The following is a 17,531-nucleotide window of genomic DNA, read 5'->3' as shown; positions in this document are numbered from 1 at the left end:
ATTTTCGATCTTGAAAAATCACCATAGGGGGGAGTACTCCGAAATGGAATGTTTTTTTTGATGCCATAAATCTTAAAATTGCATGAAACGTCGAGATTTAGTGTTATCTAAAATATAATTTTTTTTCAAAAAATCGACTTTCTGGGACTGAAAAATTTTTGATATTGTCCCAAAAATCGATTTTTTCAAAAAACATTTTTTCGAGATGACACTAAATCTCGACGTTTCATGCAATTCTGAGACTTTTGGCATCAAAATTTTTTTTTCGATTTCGAAAATTTCATGCACCCCCACCCAACCCTATGGTGGTTTTTCAAGATATCGGTACTAACATGTGATTAGGGCATATCGTGCGATATGCCCTTTTGAAAGTTACGAAAAATAATGCTCATTACTCAAGTTTTAAACATGAAATTCAAGTATATTGCGCACAATTTCGTAGATTGGGCTTCTATCTACGAGATTATATCGATTATTGTGTAAATGGTGGTTGTAGAACCGAGAAATGATCATTATATTTTGTAACATTCGCAGGGGCCTATCGTGCGATATGCCCTAATCACATGTTACTACCGATATATGAAAATTCCACTAAGTGGACTAAGAAGGTTCGAGATCTGAAGAGAAAGGCATTATCACACCACTAGGTGGATTGAGAAGGGTTTTTATTTTATTGTAAAAAATCAATTGGGGGTCAAGAATTCATTTCATTTCCGTATGAACACACAAAAAATATACATTACATTACTTGTCCTCACACACTAAGCGCCGAATATGTTGGTTGACACGCCGTTGAAATACTTCGACATAACCTATAACAACTTTCCGACAGGGAAAGAAGGATCTGTAAGATAGCTTTCCATAAATAATCAACAATAACTTACAGTTACTATACTTTCTGAATAGATTGTAGATTCTCCCGTCTTCTTTTCGAACCAATTCCATTTTTTTCTTGTGATCACCAGAAATTTTCTCCGAACCATTTTGTCAGATAAAACTGCGTAGTGCCAAGCGGAAATGTAGAACGTAAATGACAGATGTGTTGCCAAATTTCGGCAAAAGCTAACACATACTTCAAAATTTCGGCAAACGCATTTGCTAATCTCGGGATATTTATTAATCACCGATGAGTTCAGCAGAAGATTTTGCCAAATCTCGGAGATGTAATTTGCCAAAATATCTGTAAATCAACTTAACGAATCTCGGAATTCATAATATTAATTACTTAGCAATCAGTGAAATTGTGTGTTGCCGATTTGTTTCGGTATGTTAATTTACCGAGCTCGAGAATTGGGTTTAAGTGTGCACATTTCGATCACTACCACCTGGGAAAAGTGCATACATACTTTTTAATTTCACTTACTCGGTAGACCGTTGAATCTTCTTCACGTATCTTTTTGTGAAATATCGAAATCCTTTCCCTCACACAATTCGTGTTTTTTTTCTAGTTCCTCAAGAAATGGTGACGTGGTGGGATGTAAAATTGACATATGACATTAGATGGCGAGAGTTTCGCAGATTGTCGGTAAAAGCATAAATAAAATAAACATAGATTCCCCAGTGTAATGGTACTGTAGGTGAGCAACCCGTGACACCAAAAGCGCCGTCTGGTGGGAAATGGGTGCATGAATGCTCCTAAAATGCATGCATAAAGTTGCCTGCGCATTTAATATAACCACAGTAGCTAATGGAAAAAAGTACACCCGTTTCTCACTAGAGGTGCTGTTAGTGCCACCGTACAGTGGGAAATCTATGTTTATTTAATTTATGGTACTAGCTAACTCACTGTTCGAACACATTGCTGATTTCGGGATATTTGTTATTTACTGGCAACACAGAAAGAAATAATGAAATTTTCATGACATTGACAGTTTGATTGAAAACCAACATCGATGTAAAACTAAATATAATTGCATTGCATTTTTAATGAATAGAACTGTATCTTTAATTTAATGCTTAGTTTTGCGATTAAATTATATTGAAACGTACAAAATTGCAAAGTAACTTTATGTTATTACCTGCTCCAAATGTGTGCATGATGTCGATGTATGTGTCGATGTAAATTCACAAAATATTTGTTTCTCTGAAGCTCAGTAAATGATTAATTGTACAATTTAACAAATCATCAGAAGGTTAAAACCGGGGATAAATAAACGATATAAATCAGAAATTATCAGAATATTATATTGATGAAACTTGGGAAAGAGGGTATACATTAGCATAACCTTTTCAATTTTAAACAGCTTTACCCAAATTTATATGAATTCTTTGTTTTTTTTTTGCATTTTCGCTTAAATATTTCCCAAAATGGAAGAATTGGACATGCCTGACATATGGTTTCAACAAGACAGTGCCACATCCCACACGGCAAGCGAAACAATGACCAAATCGAGAGCTGCGTTCGGTGAACAGTTTATCTTACGTTTTGGGTACGTCAATTGGACGCCTAGATCGTGTAAACGCCCTTGGACTATTTCTTGTTCGTCATGTTAGGGCACATTTCTACAAGGATAAACCTAAGACATTCCGAATCATCCTTCTCGTCATTTTTGCCCTGTGGAATAAATACTAAAGTATAGGCTACAATGTAGCCATACTTACACATTTTTTAGTAACTCTATGCTAAGAAAAAAAAATATTTAATTTAAATTTTTAGACTCGGTTTTTGATTTGAAATAAACATGAAAAATGTTTTGGTGAATGCATTTTTTATTATATAGGGTAAGGGCTCCCTATTTCATCTCATTTGTAAGGACATCGCCTTCAAACCCCGATTTAGCCACTAAAATCAATGTAATTATTTCATATTACTGATTCATTCGCTTTGCTCCACGTTGAGAATTGATTCACATCTCTTGAAAATTCAACTAATATTTATAAAACATCTAAAAACACTAATGATGTTTTCACTACTCTGCTCCTAATTTCATCTCAATGGATTTTTATCCATCCTATCGTTGATCTTTTATTCATCCTATAAATTAGCAATGGCGACAGCAATCAAAACAAAATATTCCACTATTACACTCTCACCCACATACGCATGGCTGCCAGATGGCTGACTAAACGCTGCCAGCTATGAAAAATATGGCTGGGCAGACATTCTGGTGACCGACTGCCTCACCGCTGCCTGATATACTACTCAAACGATACAACCGTACCCACCAGGATTTTTCCACATTATTATTATTGGTAAAAAATTTACTCCTTGAATTATCTAATTAATGGGGCAATGGCTTACGGAGATCTAAAGAACTATCTTTTAACATCATTTTATTAGTGAAAACAAATAGAACAGATATAGACTTTCTATGCAAAGTAATACATATTTTCTATGAAAATATCTGGCATCTCTGTGCACAGCCGATGAAACACACACACACTTCACAGCGTTATGTTGGCGTATAGCGGAATGAAACCAGTGCTACTAGATTTGCCACAATGGTTATTTCATTAGTATTTAACACGTTCTTTCTGGTAATATTCGAAGCTGAAACAGTTTTATTGAAATATTAATATCAATAATATAATTAAACTAATGTCACGGATACCAAAAACATACTTTTTATGAGAATTTGAAGAAGATAAACAATTTTTGTTTTGTAACATTGTGAGATAACTTGGCAACTTTGCGAAACCAAATGAGATGAAAACAAAGCACAATCAAGTGAACGAAGTGAAAAACTTTCATCTCATATTTTCGAAGACTTTTATTGCTTGTCGGGTATTTTTTGAAGTTTTTAATCGTTAACTAAACAAGTGGCAAGTGAACATAACTAATTATGAAGTCATCCAGCATTCAATGGTAGTGTAATTATGCGAAATAGTGATCATGTTTTGAGACGATTCGATTAGTAGATATTCAGAAACATGACGAACTGTAAATCTTGAGACGAAAATGTGTCCTAAATTGAAAAGTGAGTTTATTTTTTATGAAAAAAACTATCACCGAAGAATTTAAAACCATTTCTTTCAATAGGAAAGTGTGACAATAGCTTTTCAAATGATTTTAAAACATTTCACAGTTTGCTTTCGGTAGGTTGTAAAATATTATTCATGTTCAAAGTTGTGAGGTAAAGAGTTGAGATGGAAATAGGAGCTCAGATGAAATAGGGAGCCGTTGCCCTATTAACGCTTAGAAACAATTAATTGAGCTTTGATAACAAAACACGAAATATCTCATCTTGAACGCAAAATCGAATCCATTGTGTATTATCGGATCTTTTGGAAACCGGAAAAAGTTAAGTTTGGATAGAAATGCTCAGTGCGACCATAGTGTGGAACACAACAGTTCATTCTACTCGTAAAACTAAACACACTTTCGAGTATATATTAATTTAACAAATCTTTTTTGTTACACTTTAATTCACTAAAATGAAAAACGGCTTGATGCTTATTTTAATTCCACTGTGCTGCCACTATATACATTTATTACAAATGAGATTGAAAAAAGTGAAACATTCTCTGAAAATTTTCATTTTCATTGGTGAGCTAAAATTATACATACCTATAAACTTGTTTTCTGATTTTCTTTATACTTGGCATCATTGCTCGCGTACCCTGCAAAAGTTTTTTTCTTTTCACAATGTGCGGGTAGCAACATCTGGTCCATTTTAGAATAAAAGCAGTCCCCCCAGTTGTCAGGTCTTGTTTTAGGGATAAACCTAGGACAGGACCAGACAACTGGCTTCTTTTTCCAAAAAAATATTTTTCTTCTTATTCCGGTTGCTCCCTGCTGTAAATAATAAATTCCTCGCGATCACTGTTGCCAGTAGAAATAATTATTCATTCTGAAAACTTTCTCCCCTTATAGCATGCAATTATTTATCATTTGAAAACACTTAGACAAATATTATATCGGTCAAAAATATAGCTGTGGATTCATTTTGATCAGATGTTTATTTTGAAGAAAACGTTTAGTTGAAACAGCTTAATAAAATTTTTCTAAAACACTCAATTTTGGGTAATTAATTCTTGCAGTTTTGTTAACTAACTGTTAGTATTCAACATATTCTATTTGAGAAAAATAATAACATACAGAAGTATCCGTCCATATCACACTTCGTGATTTCAGGCTTTCTCATTGTATCATCCAGTGATGTTAAATGTACTCGTATACTTTCCACATTAACAAGACTTAAAAACAAATTGAACTTAAATCTTATTGAAATTAATAATTTTGAAAAGATGATCCGAAAAATAAAATATCCAATATCAAGCTACACTGTTACCGACGATACTGACAACACTTTTTCTACCACCCTGCAGTAATATTGATTTCAACAACTTGTACTTGCTTATGTCAATTTCAACCAATCACGAGCTGGTCCGAAATTGGTCCTAAAAGTGGATTAACAATTGTCAGGTCCTGTCCTAGGGATAAATCAGCTACGATTGACACACGGGAGGACAATATTGAAACATTTATTCGTGGAATATCGGCCGATATATTGCAGAAAATGTGCCAAAAATTTGACATTGCGCATGGACCATCTAAAGCGGATCCGCGCCAACATTTGCATGAAATCATCTTCAAACATTAAATTTTATTGATCGTTCTATCGATTTTATTTTCTCAAATTTGTTGTGTTTTTTAGAAATCATATACCTTTTAAAAATCACCCATTATATAATTCATTGTTCAGCTCACTTGGAGACGAGCATGGCTATGGCGATCATATTCTTCGCGAGCCTACCAAGGCTAGTGTTAAGAAATTTACAATTTACAAAGAATAACTTTACAAGCGTTTCATCACAAGGTAGAAACCTTTAGAAAAATAAACACTAGTCCACTTGTTCTTGGAAAGCTCGATGAAATATTAACTAAAAACTTTGAGTATGTGAAAAAATCAAGCATTTGTTGTTTGATTTACCCCCTGTACTCACTGTTTATATTGGGGAATATCATCTGGATATGGCTTTCAAGTGATCTCAGAGAAAATCCCCTATTTTAAGAGAGATTCAACCGAAATCCACTCAGCACATGTTTTGACCGGCGCAAAATTTTGCTGGTACAGTTTTTTTTGTGTAAACTCGAGTACTCAAATGCACATTAAAAATCTGCGGGTTATGGTTTTTGAGAATTACTTGTGATGCATAAATAATTATTTTAATTTGTTCTGCTCCTTCATTATTGAAGATTGAGTGGTGTGGGAGAGAGGGTCGACCTGTGCCACTATATAAAAGAATTGCCATAGACGCGATCACAGTCGATCACACAGTGCTAGGACTCCGGAGTACTTCATATCTTTCATAGCACAATCACTTCTCCCTCCCTCGACTCGACTCGACTCGGTACAGGCAGTAACGGCTGCTCTACTCTAATCGGAAGCAATTAGCCATCAGAGAGGTGCGATCGATCAGCCCCCAGACGCCTGTTGAGCGTGAGCCGGTTTCAATAAGATTATAAATGCCTTTGTGATAACAATGTACCTCCCAGTGATCAGTGTCTGTTTTGTTCTATCGATAATTGTAAGTTGTGCTCTCGGATTACGAACCCAAGCATTTCTCGATTACGTCGCAGGAATTGATGATGAAAGTATGGCTCACTGCTTTTTATGGAGTGTTTTTAATTTTTTGTTTGGATATAACAATTCTATTTATTCGATGCAGTTCATCCACCGCCGGTTAGTTCTGTGAAAGGGGAAAAAGCGCGCCAGAAACGTGTGATTACCGCTTCGGACTACGAGAATACCGCTCAGTTTTGGAAAGTAGGAGCGCAGCTTAGACTAAAAGAACAACTGCTCAAACGAACCAATCGAAATGTAGCCAAAAATGTAATCTTCTTTCTCGGGGATGGCATGTCCATCACGACACTTGCCGCCAGCCGTATGTACCTTGGCCAGATGGAAGGCCAACCAGGCGAAGAGTCGCGCCTTTCCTTCGAGGAGTTTCCTGATGTTGGTTTAATCAAGGTTAGTAGGATGAAAAAAAAATTTAATATGGTGACTGCTGGTTTCTCTCCGTTCAATATTCAATGACATTGGCATTGAACCAGATCATTCGCGTGTGAGATTGTAACTGACTGCGAATATTGCTGCAACCGATGGATACCGCATGTAGTAAAGAACAATTGAATGGTTTTAATCTGAAACGAAAGTTCATTTGTTATTCTTTCGTTTCGTTACGTTGATTGCAACGATAATCTTTAGAGCGTTTAAATATTGAATCAAAACTAATTGACTCAAACGACACGTTCGATTAATTGTTTGGAATTTCATGCCTGCCGGCGTTGTTGCCAAACATTTGTACTTGAGAAAATTATCATACAATTTCTAATGACAGTTTCTATGATTCTCATCAAGCTTCTTCGCAACGACTGAGTTTTATTCAGTTTTTACACATTCGATTGTGAATTGATTCGTTCAAAGAAATTTTGAATAAATAGTCACAATAAAATAAAAAAAATCAGTTTTGAAACGAATGATCAAATCGGTATGCTTAATTTGTGATCCTAAAATTTCAGGTGATCTCATTAGATGCCGTTCTTTTGTTACACCTCTTACAAAAATAGCCGGAAAATGTTAATAACAATTCAAATTATGTTACAATTTTCCGACGTGAAAAAATATCTGTCACTTTCTTTGAAAATCGGTATTATTAAGACAAATGTTCAAATCTGGCATCCAGAAGTTCACGGCACGGAGAACCCTCCCATTAGAAAATTCTAATTCTTCCACTAAAAGTTTTTCATTCAGATAATTCATCTATTATTTTCGCATAATCAGTTAGTTGAACAAATTTGTTATTTTCAAGTAATGTCAGTTGTCTATGAATGAAGATCGCAAAACGCATACTCTTCGTTCAAATCTCTGCTTGAACTGATAATGTAATTTCGATCCATTATTATTTTTGATAAATGCGAATGGGCGAATGAAATAACAGTTCGGCTGAAAAGTTCGTATCGTTTAATAGAAACACACATTTTTTTGTCAAAATTCGTTTTTATTATTCAACATAATTGCCATCAGAGGCGATACAGCGATTATAGCGATCTTCCAACTTTTCGATACCATTTTTGTAGTAGGATTTGTCCTTTGCCTCAAAATAGGCCTCAGTTTCAGCGATTACCTCTTCATTGCTTCTAAATTTTTTACCAGCGAGCATTCTCTTGAGGTCTGAGAACAGGAAAAAGTCACTGGGGGCCAAATCTGGAGAATACGGTGGATGAGGGAGCAATTCGAAGCCCAATTCGTTCAATTTCAGCATGGTTTTCATCGACTTGTGACACGGTGCATTGTCTTGATGAAACAAAACTTTTTTCTTCTTCATATGAGACCGTTTTTTTTAAAATTTCGTACTTCAAACGCTTTATAATAGTCACTGTTGATGGTTTTTCCCTTTTCAAGGTAGTCGTTGAAAATTATACCATGCGAATCCCAAAATACAGACGCCATAACCTTACCGGCCGATTGTTGAGTCTTTCCACGCTTTGGGTTCGGTTCATCGCGTGCAGTCCACTCAGCTGACTGTCGATTGGACTCCGGAGTGAAGTGATGGAACCATGTTTCGTCCATTGTTATATATCGACGAAAAAAATCGGTTTTATTTCGATATAACAGCTCCAAACACTGCTCAGAATCATCAATTCGTTGTTGTTTTTGATCGATTGTGAGCTCACGCGGCACCCATTTTACACAAAGCTTTCTCATATCCAAATATTCGTGAATAATATGTCCAACACGTTCCTTTCATATCTTTAGGGTGTCAGCTATCTCGATCAACTTCACTTTACGGTCATTGAAAATCATTTTGTGGATTTTTTTCACGTTGCGTGCCATAGTCCAACTGACAACAAAAATATAGTTCAGTACATTTGTCTTACAAGTTAAGAGCAAACTCAGCAGCTGCAAGATTCATATGGGTGGTCCATAACATAACTGAAACTGAAACAAACGTATCCCCAGCAAACCGTATTAGTTTTATTTATTCGAACAGTTCTACTGTCAAATTTAAAACTGGTATATGCTATCGTTCTATTTTTTTTATATTTGAAACACATATAAAATGCTGCTGAAGCTGCCAGTTTATTTTGTTATAAATTCTAGATTCAAATTTCAAAACTGGCATAAATTATGCATCTAGAACTAGAACACTCCTGAACATACCCTTAGAATTATCGCTTTCCATTGTAGAGCTGAGATCAGAGTTGCAATTTGTCAGTCATGTCAAATGACCTTGACAGACTGACTAAAATCATCGGCAACTGTAATCGGTACGGCGAAAGTGACTGTCAAATGAGATACGCGATAGTTCTATGACCAAGTAGAAGTATACTCAATCAAAGACAGGCGACTTTTTTGTTTTCCCTCCCATTCTCCTATTCCATGTTGCAGTAAAAACATTCAATGAGAGTACTAACATAAACATAGTGCATTGTTCTTCGCAAAAAGTTATCGGACTTCGGAGTTTATTGGAGTAAATGAATATAATTCAATGTGTATGCTGTTTGATTAATATTTAGTCACATCGTAATCAAGCAGTGACAGGAGAATATCAATCGCATCGGCAATCAATGAGCGTCCTGGTGAGTGTAATATGAAGAGATTTTAAGTTCTGACAGATCGGATCTCAGACACTCAACATATGGTGATTTGAAGAGCCAGGTTGGCAGCAGTCCAGTAAGTTGCTAGTTGATAGTGACATATAGCAGCTCTGGCTGAGATACATGGCCTGCTCAGTTTTAGGCACTAAATACAAGTTTGTGACTCATTTATTTGTGGTGCTACTAATGGTGTTGGTTTTCTTGCTTATATATTGCCAAATTTTGAAAATTCATGTAGTTTTTGAGTTTCACACACTTTGGACAATCAATTTGATGTATGATTTGTATGCATTTTTCTACAATTCAAGCCTTCCAGAGCTTTACTGATGTAGCGTTTGATTCTTTATTTGGGAACAATTTGAAAAAAAATTGAAAAAATAAAACCGAAACGCTTAAAATGTAGAACCGATTCAAAACGGTTCTGCCAATCTTGTATGGCAAGAATCCGACAGAAAAGAACCGTTAATAACCGCTAGGCGAAATTCTCTGCCAGAAACGGTTGTTGCATTGTTGCCAGATTTTTGTCGGAATTCTGGCAGAGCCGTCTGGGGGAAATCTGCCCGTCGCGTACAAGTGGGTTTGTGCGGTTTTGTTTTCCGTATTTTGAATTCTCACCCTTAGTCCTACACAAGTCCTACGACAAGAAAAAAAAACACGTGCTCATTCCTGAGTGCTCGACCAACCCGGTTGACAGTGGTATAATAAGAGTTATTAAATTTTCGTTCACTTTGTTGAAAAATCCAAGCGACTTACGCCATTTTATTACACTCCAGCCAAATGAATGGACGATGCTGACCAAGATAGGCCTTTTTGTTAATATACAGCTGGAATTTTGGTCATTTACCAGTTTTACATATCCGAAAAACTTGAAGATTTAAATTTTTATAATCAGTTATATGAAATTTTCATTCGAATTTAACTAGTAGAAGAAGAAAACAAATTGACAATGCAGTTCGCTTTTTTTACTGGAAAATCGACTTTCGAACGGAGCCTCAGAGATCCATGGTGTTTTGTACCATTCGACTCAGCTCGACGAGATCGAACGGAATAAGTAGAATTATCAAAATAATTTAATGTTTGAAGATGATTTCATGCCAATGCACAGTGGTCCGGATCCACAATTTAGGGGGACAAAAACATTTGTGGCTTAGCCTTATACTTTAGAGCTATGATGTCTTCGGAACAAATGATCAGTGAAAGATAAGCCATATTTTGAAGCATATGTTATTAGGGCGGTTCTAATTATTAGGGTGATCCAAAAATTATTTTCCGTATGTGTTGAGATAGAGGACTGCATCCTTCGGCAAAATTGTAGGAAAACTTATATCAAGCAACTTTGCCGAAAACACTATTGTAGTATCTCTAACGGTTCTAGTGTTACAGCTATTTTAATAGATCAACTTAGGGTGTTCCTAAAAAAATCAGTTTTTTTGCTCTAGCTTTCTTAATATTCACTTCTCGATTTTGGTGTCTTTGAATATCTTTAAGAGTTTGTTGAAACCAATTTTTTCATGACCAGCGCATTCAGGTAGCGTTTTCTGAACCGAAGTTATGAGCAAAACTAGTTCAAAAACAGATCATTTTTAAACTGCTATATCAAACATTGGAGCAAACGAAAAAAAAATCGGTTTGTTTCATTTGATAGAAAATACTTTCGAGCATGTTTATAGAAAGAATGGCGGAGGAGATATTTTTTAAAATTTTTTAAATTGTGTTCAAACATTGGGTTTTTTCATTGAAAAATGCCCTTTCATGTAAGACATTTATTAGCTATACATATTAAAATAAGGTATTGCTGTCTTCTAGCGTGTTAAAATTAAAAATGTTAATTCAGCTGCATAATCGGGAAGATGGTGTACACTCACGTTGATTGTTACTCTATTCGATAATGCTATTACAGGATCAGACGTTAAAAGAAATCGTTTGAATACATCCTCTAGATTCACTAAACGATTGAAGTTCTGCGGATGGAGCTGCCTATACTTGCGATTTGATTTATTTCGACTCTCTTGCGCTTCCTTACTGTACAATATTTGCTATCTGTTTGGTTCTCTTGCGATTGATTGTTGAGCAAGAATGCTGGATAATCTGGAACAACAATTATCCTTCATCTGTTTCCCTTTGCTGCCCAGAATAATAATCTTTCAAAAGGAAAACACGGAACTAACAGCAGGAAGTGGACAAAGTAAATGCAGAAATTGCAGAGCTTCCTCCCACAGTACTGGGGAAAGTATTTGTATCAACGAAGCTAGTGTTCTGCCTGAACGATACGAAAGTGTTAAACGACATAACAGGCATACACTCCCAAGCTTGGTACATATGCAAGCGCTCAGGAAAAGCTCTGAATTTTTCAAGAACTGAAACAAATGAGAATAATCCAAACAAATATCAATTTGGAATTTCGCTTCTGCACGCAATGATTCGATCTATGGAACTTTGGCTAAAAGTGAGTTATTGTTTGCACATTGAGAAACCGACATGGCGCGTGTCCCGACAAAATCAGCATGTCAAGGAGCAAGAGACAAATATTCTAACGGCATTAAAAGAGCGGCTAGGGTTACGTATTATCAAAGACATCATATTAACAAGATATCCAGCTCGCACATTTCCAGAATAAATCATTGGAAACATCCTTTTTTGCGAGCATGGTGCCCTCAGGTGAGTCCGCATCGAATCTCGTACATTGAAGTAGCTTCCCTACTTCAACGTCAAAATCTTGCGCCCCAAAATAGCAGCACTGCGCATCCACACAATTGACATGATATGTTGAATGTGATGCCGTGTGATGGCGTTCCTATACTGAAGATTGATTTCGCTCCAAGCTGACAGGGTCTAGCATTGGTGAACCATTACCTGGAGGCGGCAACTCGAATGATGGTATCTGGACCCGTAGATTTTTCAAAGAATATAACACAGTAGCGCAAATCATCGAGTTAAATGGAAATATACTTGAACGGTTTTTTATAATCTTAACGTTGATAAACAGCAATGTGAAGATTTCGGTACCTGCTTTCCAGGAGAATTCGTTTTGTGGAGCTGTATGGATGGTATGCTCTGTCGCCAACCGTGCATAAACTTCTGGTGCATGGGACTGCAATTATAAAACATGCTTTGCTTCCTATTGGTATGTACAGTAAGGAAGTGCAAGAGAGTCGAAATAAATCAATTCGCAAGTATAGGCAGTTCCATTCGCAGAACTTCAATCGTTTAGTGAATCTAGAGGATGTATTCAAACGATTTCTTTTAACGTCTGATCCTGTAATAGCATTATCGAATAGAGTAACAATCAACGTGAGTGTACACCATCTTCCCGATTATGCAGCTGAATTAACATTTTTAATTTTAACACGCTAGAAGACAGCAATACCTTATTTTAATATGTATAGCTAATAAATGTCTTACATGAAAGGGCATTTTTCAATGAAAAAACCCAATGTTTGAACACAATTTAAAAAATTTAAAAAAACATCTCCTCCGCCATTTTTTCTATAAACATGCTCGAAAGTATTTTCTATCAAATGAAACAAACCGATTTTTTTTTCGTTTGCTCCAATGTTAGATATAGCAGTTTAAAAATGATCTGTTTTTGAACTAGTTTTGCTCATAACTTCGGTTCAGAAAACGCTACCTGAATGCGCTAGTCATGAAAAAATTGGTTTCAACAAACTCTAAAAGATTTTCAAAGACACCAAAATCGAGAAGTGAATATTAAGAAAGCTAGAGCAAAAAATCAGATTTTTTTAGGAACACCCTAAGTTGATCTATTAAAATAGCTGTAACACTAAAACCGTTAGAGATACTACAATAGTGTTTTCGGCAAAGTTGCTTGATATAAGTTTTCCTACACGGAAAGACCGAAATTAGCATTTTGGCGAAAAAATTAGTTGATTTTCTGATTTTAGTTAGTTATTTTTTGAGACAACTAAAAAAATCTTACTTTTGCTAATTTAGATTTTTTAATTCTAATTCTCTTAATAATAATAAAATATTTGTTGAAATGGCTATTTTTTTTAGTTGAATTCACCAATTAAACGTGCTGTCATTTCTTAGCTAAGGCACGCTTCATATCCATTCAACTAATTTTTTAGTTGAATTAGAGAAATAAAACGTTGTTTTCAACCAACATAAATGGTTGAATTGGTTTCTGCAATTAGCAGCTATATGGCGCTATATGGCACCGTAATGACTACTAGCCACTAGATGGCACACTACGACCGAAAAAAAATTCAGTCGCGGTTATCTTTTCTATATTTGCAGGTATAAATACGATGTTGTATTGGAGAAAAAGACATAAGCAAAACATAAACTTATTTTTGAAAATTTTACTTCTAAATCGCTGTTTTCTTCATTCGACTTCGCGAAATCGACTCTCTCACTGAAAACTTTAAGCACTCGGAAAACAAAAACCGAATACAAGTAGTACACCGGAAGGCGTAGCCCGGAATGAGAAGATACAAAAAAACATCTTTTGACGTATACAATTAGAGTGCAACATTCGAAAGTCACTTCACTGTTTCGCGTAAAAACATTATTACCCACAATCGCTTCAACTGCGCACAAATTCTGAATAAATACACTTTCCACTAACAGTTTACGTCATTTTTACATATCGGTTTAGAAATTTATATAGGGATATATCGTAGCACATGCGAAAAACATCTAAACAATTTGCGAGCAGTTTCAACAAGACTGTCCCTTTTAGCTTTTTAATGGATTGTTTTGCTTTGACACTGCTGTCCTTCAGTAATGACGGTGATAGATAAATAGAATCAAAGTTTCTGATTTTAATAACGAAATTAGTTGTCAATGAGAATTTCGTGTTGGATTGAAATATTGCTGGTTTGTGTCCAGAATATTAACCAACTAAACACATTCTCTAAAAATAAGAGTTTTTTTCAGCACAGTAAATTCTAAATTTTAACTAATTTTATAGTTATTTTGGAAATTTTGTTGTTGAAATCAACTAATTCAAAAACAGTAATACGAATTAGGCGCAGAGCTAATTTCGGTCGTTCCGTGTACAATTTTGCCGAAGGATGCAGTCCTCTATCTCAACACATACGGAAAATAATTTTTGGATCACCCTAATAATTAGAACCACCCTAATACCATATGCTTCAAAATATGGCTTATCTTTCACTGATCATTTGTTCCGAAGACATCATAGCTCTAAAGTATAAGGCTAAGCCACAAATGTTTTTGTCCCCCTAAATTGTGGATCCGGACCACTGTGCAATGTTTGCCGCGGCTCCGTTTTAGATGGTCCATGCGCAAGGTTCAATTTTTGCACACTCACTCCAACATATAGGCAGGTATTACACAAATAATGCCATCGTCCCATAATCCACACGAAACAGTGAATTTTTTGCGATGAATTGGTAGCTCTTGCAATGCTTTTGGCTGGTCTTCACTCCACATGCGGCAGGTTTACTGTTGACGTATCAATTCAACCAGAAATGAACTTCGTCGCTGAACACAATTTTCCGATAGAAAAGTGAATCTTCCTCCAACTTTGCCAGCGCCTATTCATGATTAAATTATAGACCAAACTGAACAAGTTTGACAGTGACACAAGACACGATTCACGCATGATCTGTCAAAAACAGTGTTGCCAAAAAGATACCATCAAAAAAATCACCCTTTATTAAAACAGAAGTACTTACATGCGCTTTTCTCAATGAGAAAGGCAAAACAATGTATTCAATCAGTACGTTTTGAATACGGAAGAACTGATTACTCGAGTTGTATTAAAAATTTATTTATGTATTTTAGCCGTTTGTTCCGAGTTAGCTGCATATCCGTTTTACTATCGTGCTCTGGAAAAACATTCATCCAACCAAATCGAAAAATATAAACAAATTTCCTTCACTCATGCCTAAAATTTCAATTCCAAGGTTTCAACCAGCATGTGTACGTGCTGTGATTGAAAATTATCAGTTTTATTTAATATCTTAGATTACACCGCCCCTGGTGGTTTAGGGTAAGCTAGTAACCTGCTTACCATCGAATACCGAAGCGAACACTTGCCCGACAAACCATTCAATAAACGATTGTTTTTGATTCCTTCCGTTTTTTTCTTCTATCCAACAGACGTACTGCGTGGACAGGCAGGTTGCGGATTCGGCTTGTTCGGCAACCGCTTATTTGTGTGGGGTGAAGGCCAACTACGCCACAATCGGTGTGACGGCTGCGGTGAACTACAATAACTGTGCCGGGAGCAACAACCCACTGAATCACGTCGATTCGATAATGAGCTGGGCACAGGCGGCCGGCAAGGCGACCGGAATCGTTACGACCACGCGGGTGACGCACGCAAGCCCAGCCGGCACGTATGCGCACGTGGCAAATCGGGATTGGGAATGCGATGCCGACGTGAGCTCGAAGCAAGAAAATCCCTCTCAGTGTCAAGACATTGCTGCCCAATTGGTAAGAAGTGATCCGGGCAGGAACTTCAAGGTCATTCTGGGAGGCGGACGGCGTAAATTTATCCCCAACAGCGAAAAGGATCCAACGGGAAAATCCGGTCAACGGAAGGACGGAGTAAATCTGATCTCAGAATGGTACTACAGTAAACCACTCGGCTCGGCGCGGTATGTCACAAACCGGCAAGAATTAGTAGGTGTGAATTTCAACGAAACCGAATACCTGATGGGATTGTTTCAACCAGACCACCTCAAATATAATATGGATAGCAACCACCAGGAAGATCCTTCTCTGAGCGATATGACTTATGCGGCTATCAAAACTCTAGAAAAACATTCCAATGGTTATGTACTTTTTGTCGAAGGTGGTAAAATCGATTTAGCTCATCATGAAACCAAGGCGCGTAAGTCCCTAGATGAAACGATTCAGTTCTCGGATGCCGTTTTGCTGGCAACACAGCTGACCAATCCGATTGATACGTTAATCGTTGTCACGGCAGATCATTCCCACACCATGACATTGGCTGGTTACTCGAAACGCGGTCACGACATATTAGGGGTTAGCACTTCCGCCAAACATAAGAAAACCTATACGACTTTATCATATGCCAACGGTCCCGGAGGCCCCTCACTGGACGAGAATGGGGATGTGCAGAAATTCTCCGACGATATGGTGACAGATAAAGAGTTCCAATATCCGAAACTAGTTCCTATGAAGTACGAGACCCACGGCGGAGATGATGTAGCTCTGTTCGCCTACGGACCGTGGTCGCATCTTTTCAGTGGCATGTACGAGCAAAATGTGATTCCGCATTTGATCGGGTATGCGGCGTGTATCGGGGATGGATTGACGGCGTGTAAGGGTTAAGTGTGTGTGTTTTTTTTTACGATGAGATTTTATGGGTGTTTTAATTTGTTGATGTTTTGCTTTAGTTGAAAATATAATTTCAAGATTTCAAAATTCTACTGTTTTTATTATCGTTTTGACAATGCTAACGATAGCATAGTCTCAACGTACGTATTCTGACGTAGGACTACGTCTTTGTTTTCTATACAGGAGCGCAGGTGTTGAAATTATTTGATTTTCAGGTACATCTACATTTCTGTGCATCGTTGCGACGGTATCTATCATGCGACCACCACTTTAATTTTCTGTGGCTAAGTTACAGGTGTTACTCCGACAACGATAGTCTTCGTGTAATGACGGACGAATCTTTCGGACAGTGCTTCTGAACTATTTGTATTTCATGGTAATGTTGATAATTGTTCTCATGAGCTTCCAAACGCAGTAATTTTTCTGCTATTTATTATACACCCAGCCATAGATACCTAAAGTTCGAATTGCTTCGCAAATTGCAAACGTTTGCAAAAAAACAAAAGCCTTATCTAAAATAATGGCAAACATCATCACCCGAAGTGTGGAAGAGACAAGCCTCCATAATAGGTTACATCATGAAGCGATAGATAAAACATAGATTTGTACTTGAACTGGTAATCATGCTGGTTTTGTACTATTATAACCCGCATCTCGATTAGTCAATTTACATAAGTTTGCCATTTGCTCT

General features: G+C 36.6%; 1 protein-coding gene across 1 annotated transcript; it reads left to right on the top strand.

The window, feature by feature from the left end:
* The first annotated feature begins 6,212 nt into the window (after positions 1-6,212).
* Positions 6,213-16,927, top strand: LOC131437378 (membrane-bound alkaline phosphatase-like). Its single transcript, XM_058606676.1, has 3 exons — positions 6,213-6,538; positions 6,613-6,914; positions 15,635-16,927. Exons 1-3 carry the CDS (start codon positions 6,427-6,429, stop codon positions 16,832-16,834), a joined length of 1,614 nt encoding a protein of 537 aa, XP_058462659.1. The 5' UTR covers positions 6,213-6,426; the 3' UTR covers positions 16,835-16,927.
* Positions 16,928-17,531: the final 604 nt, after the last annotated feature.

This window comes from Malaya genurostris, chromosome 3 (genome assembly GCF_030247185.1).
Source record: "Malaya genurostris strain Urasoe2022 chromosome 3, Malgen_1.1, whole genome shotgun sequence".
In the NCBI taxonomy this organism is placed as follows: Eukaryota; Metazoa; Arthropoda; class Insecta; order Diptera; family Culicidae; genus Malaya; species Malaya genurostris.
The sequence above is the reverse complement of the archived record's forward strand: the minus strand, read 5'-3'. Positions and strand labels throughout refer to the sequence as shown.

Excerpts from the sequence above, each read along its gene's own strand:
- LOC131437378 (XM_058606676.1), top strand. The coding sequence starts at position 6,427 with ATGTACCTCCCAGTGATCAGTGTCTGTTTTGTTCTATCGATAATTGTA. Across the intron at positions 6,539-6,612 it reads CGCAGGAATTGATGATGAAA|TTCATCCACCGCCGGTTAGT; the intron begins GTATGGCTCACT and ends TATTCGATGCAG. Across the intron at positions 6,915-15,634 it reads CTGATGTTGGTTTAATCAAG|ACGTACTGCGTGGACAGGCA; the intron begins GTTAGTAGGATG and ends TCTATCCAACAG.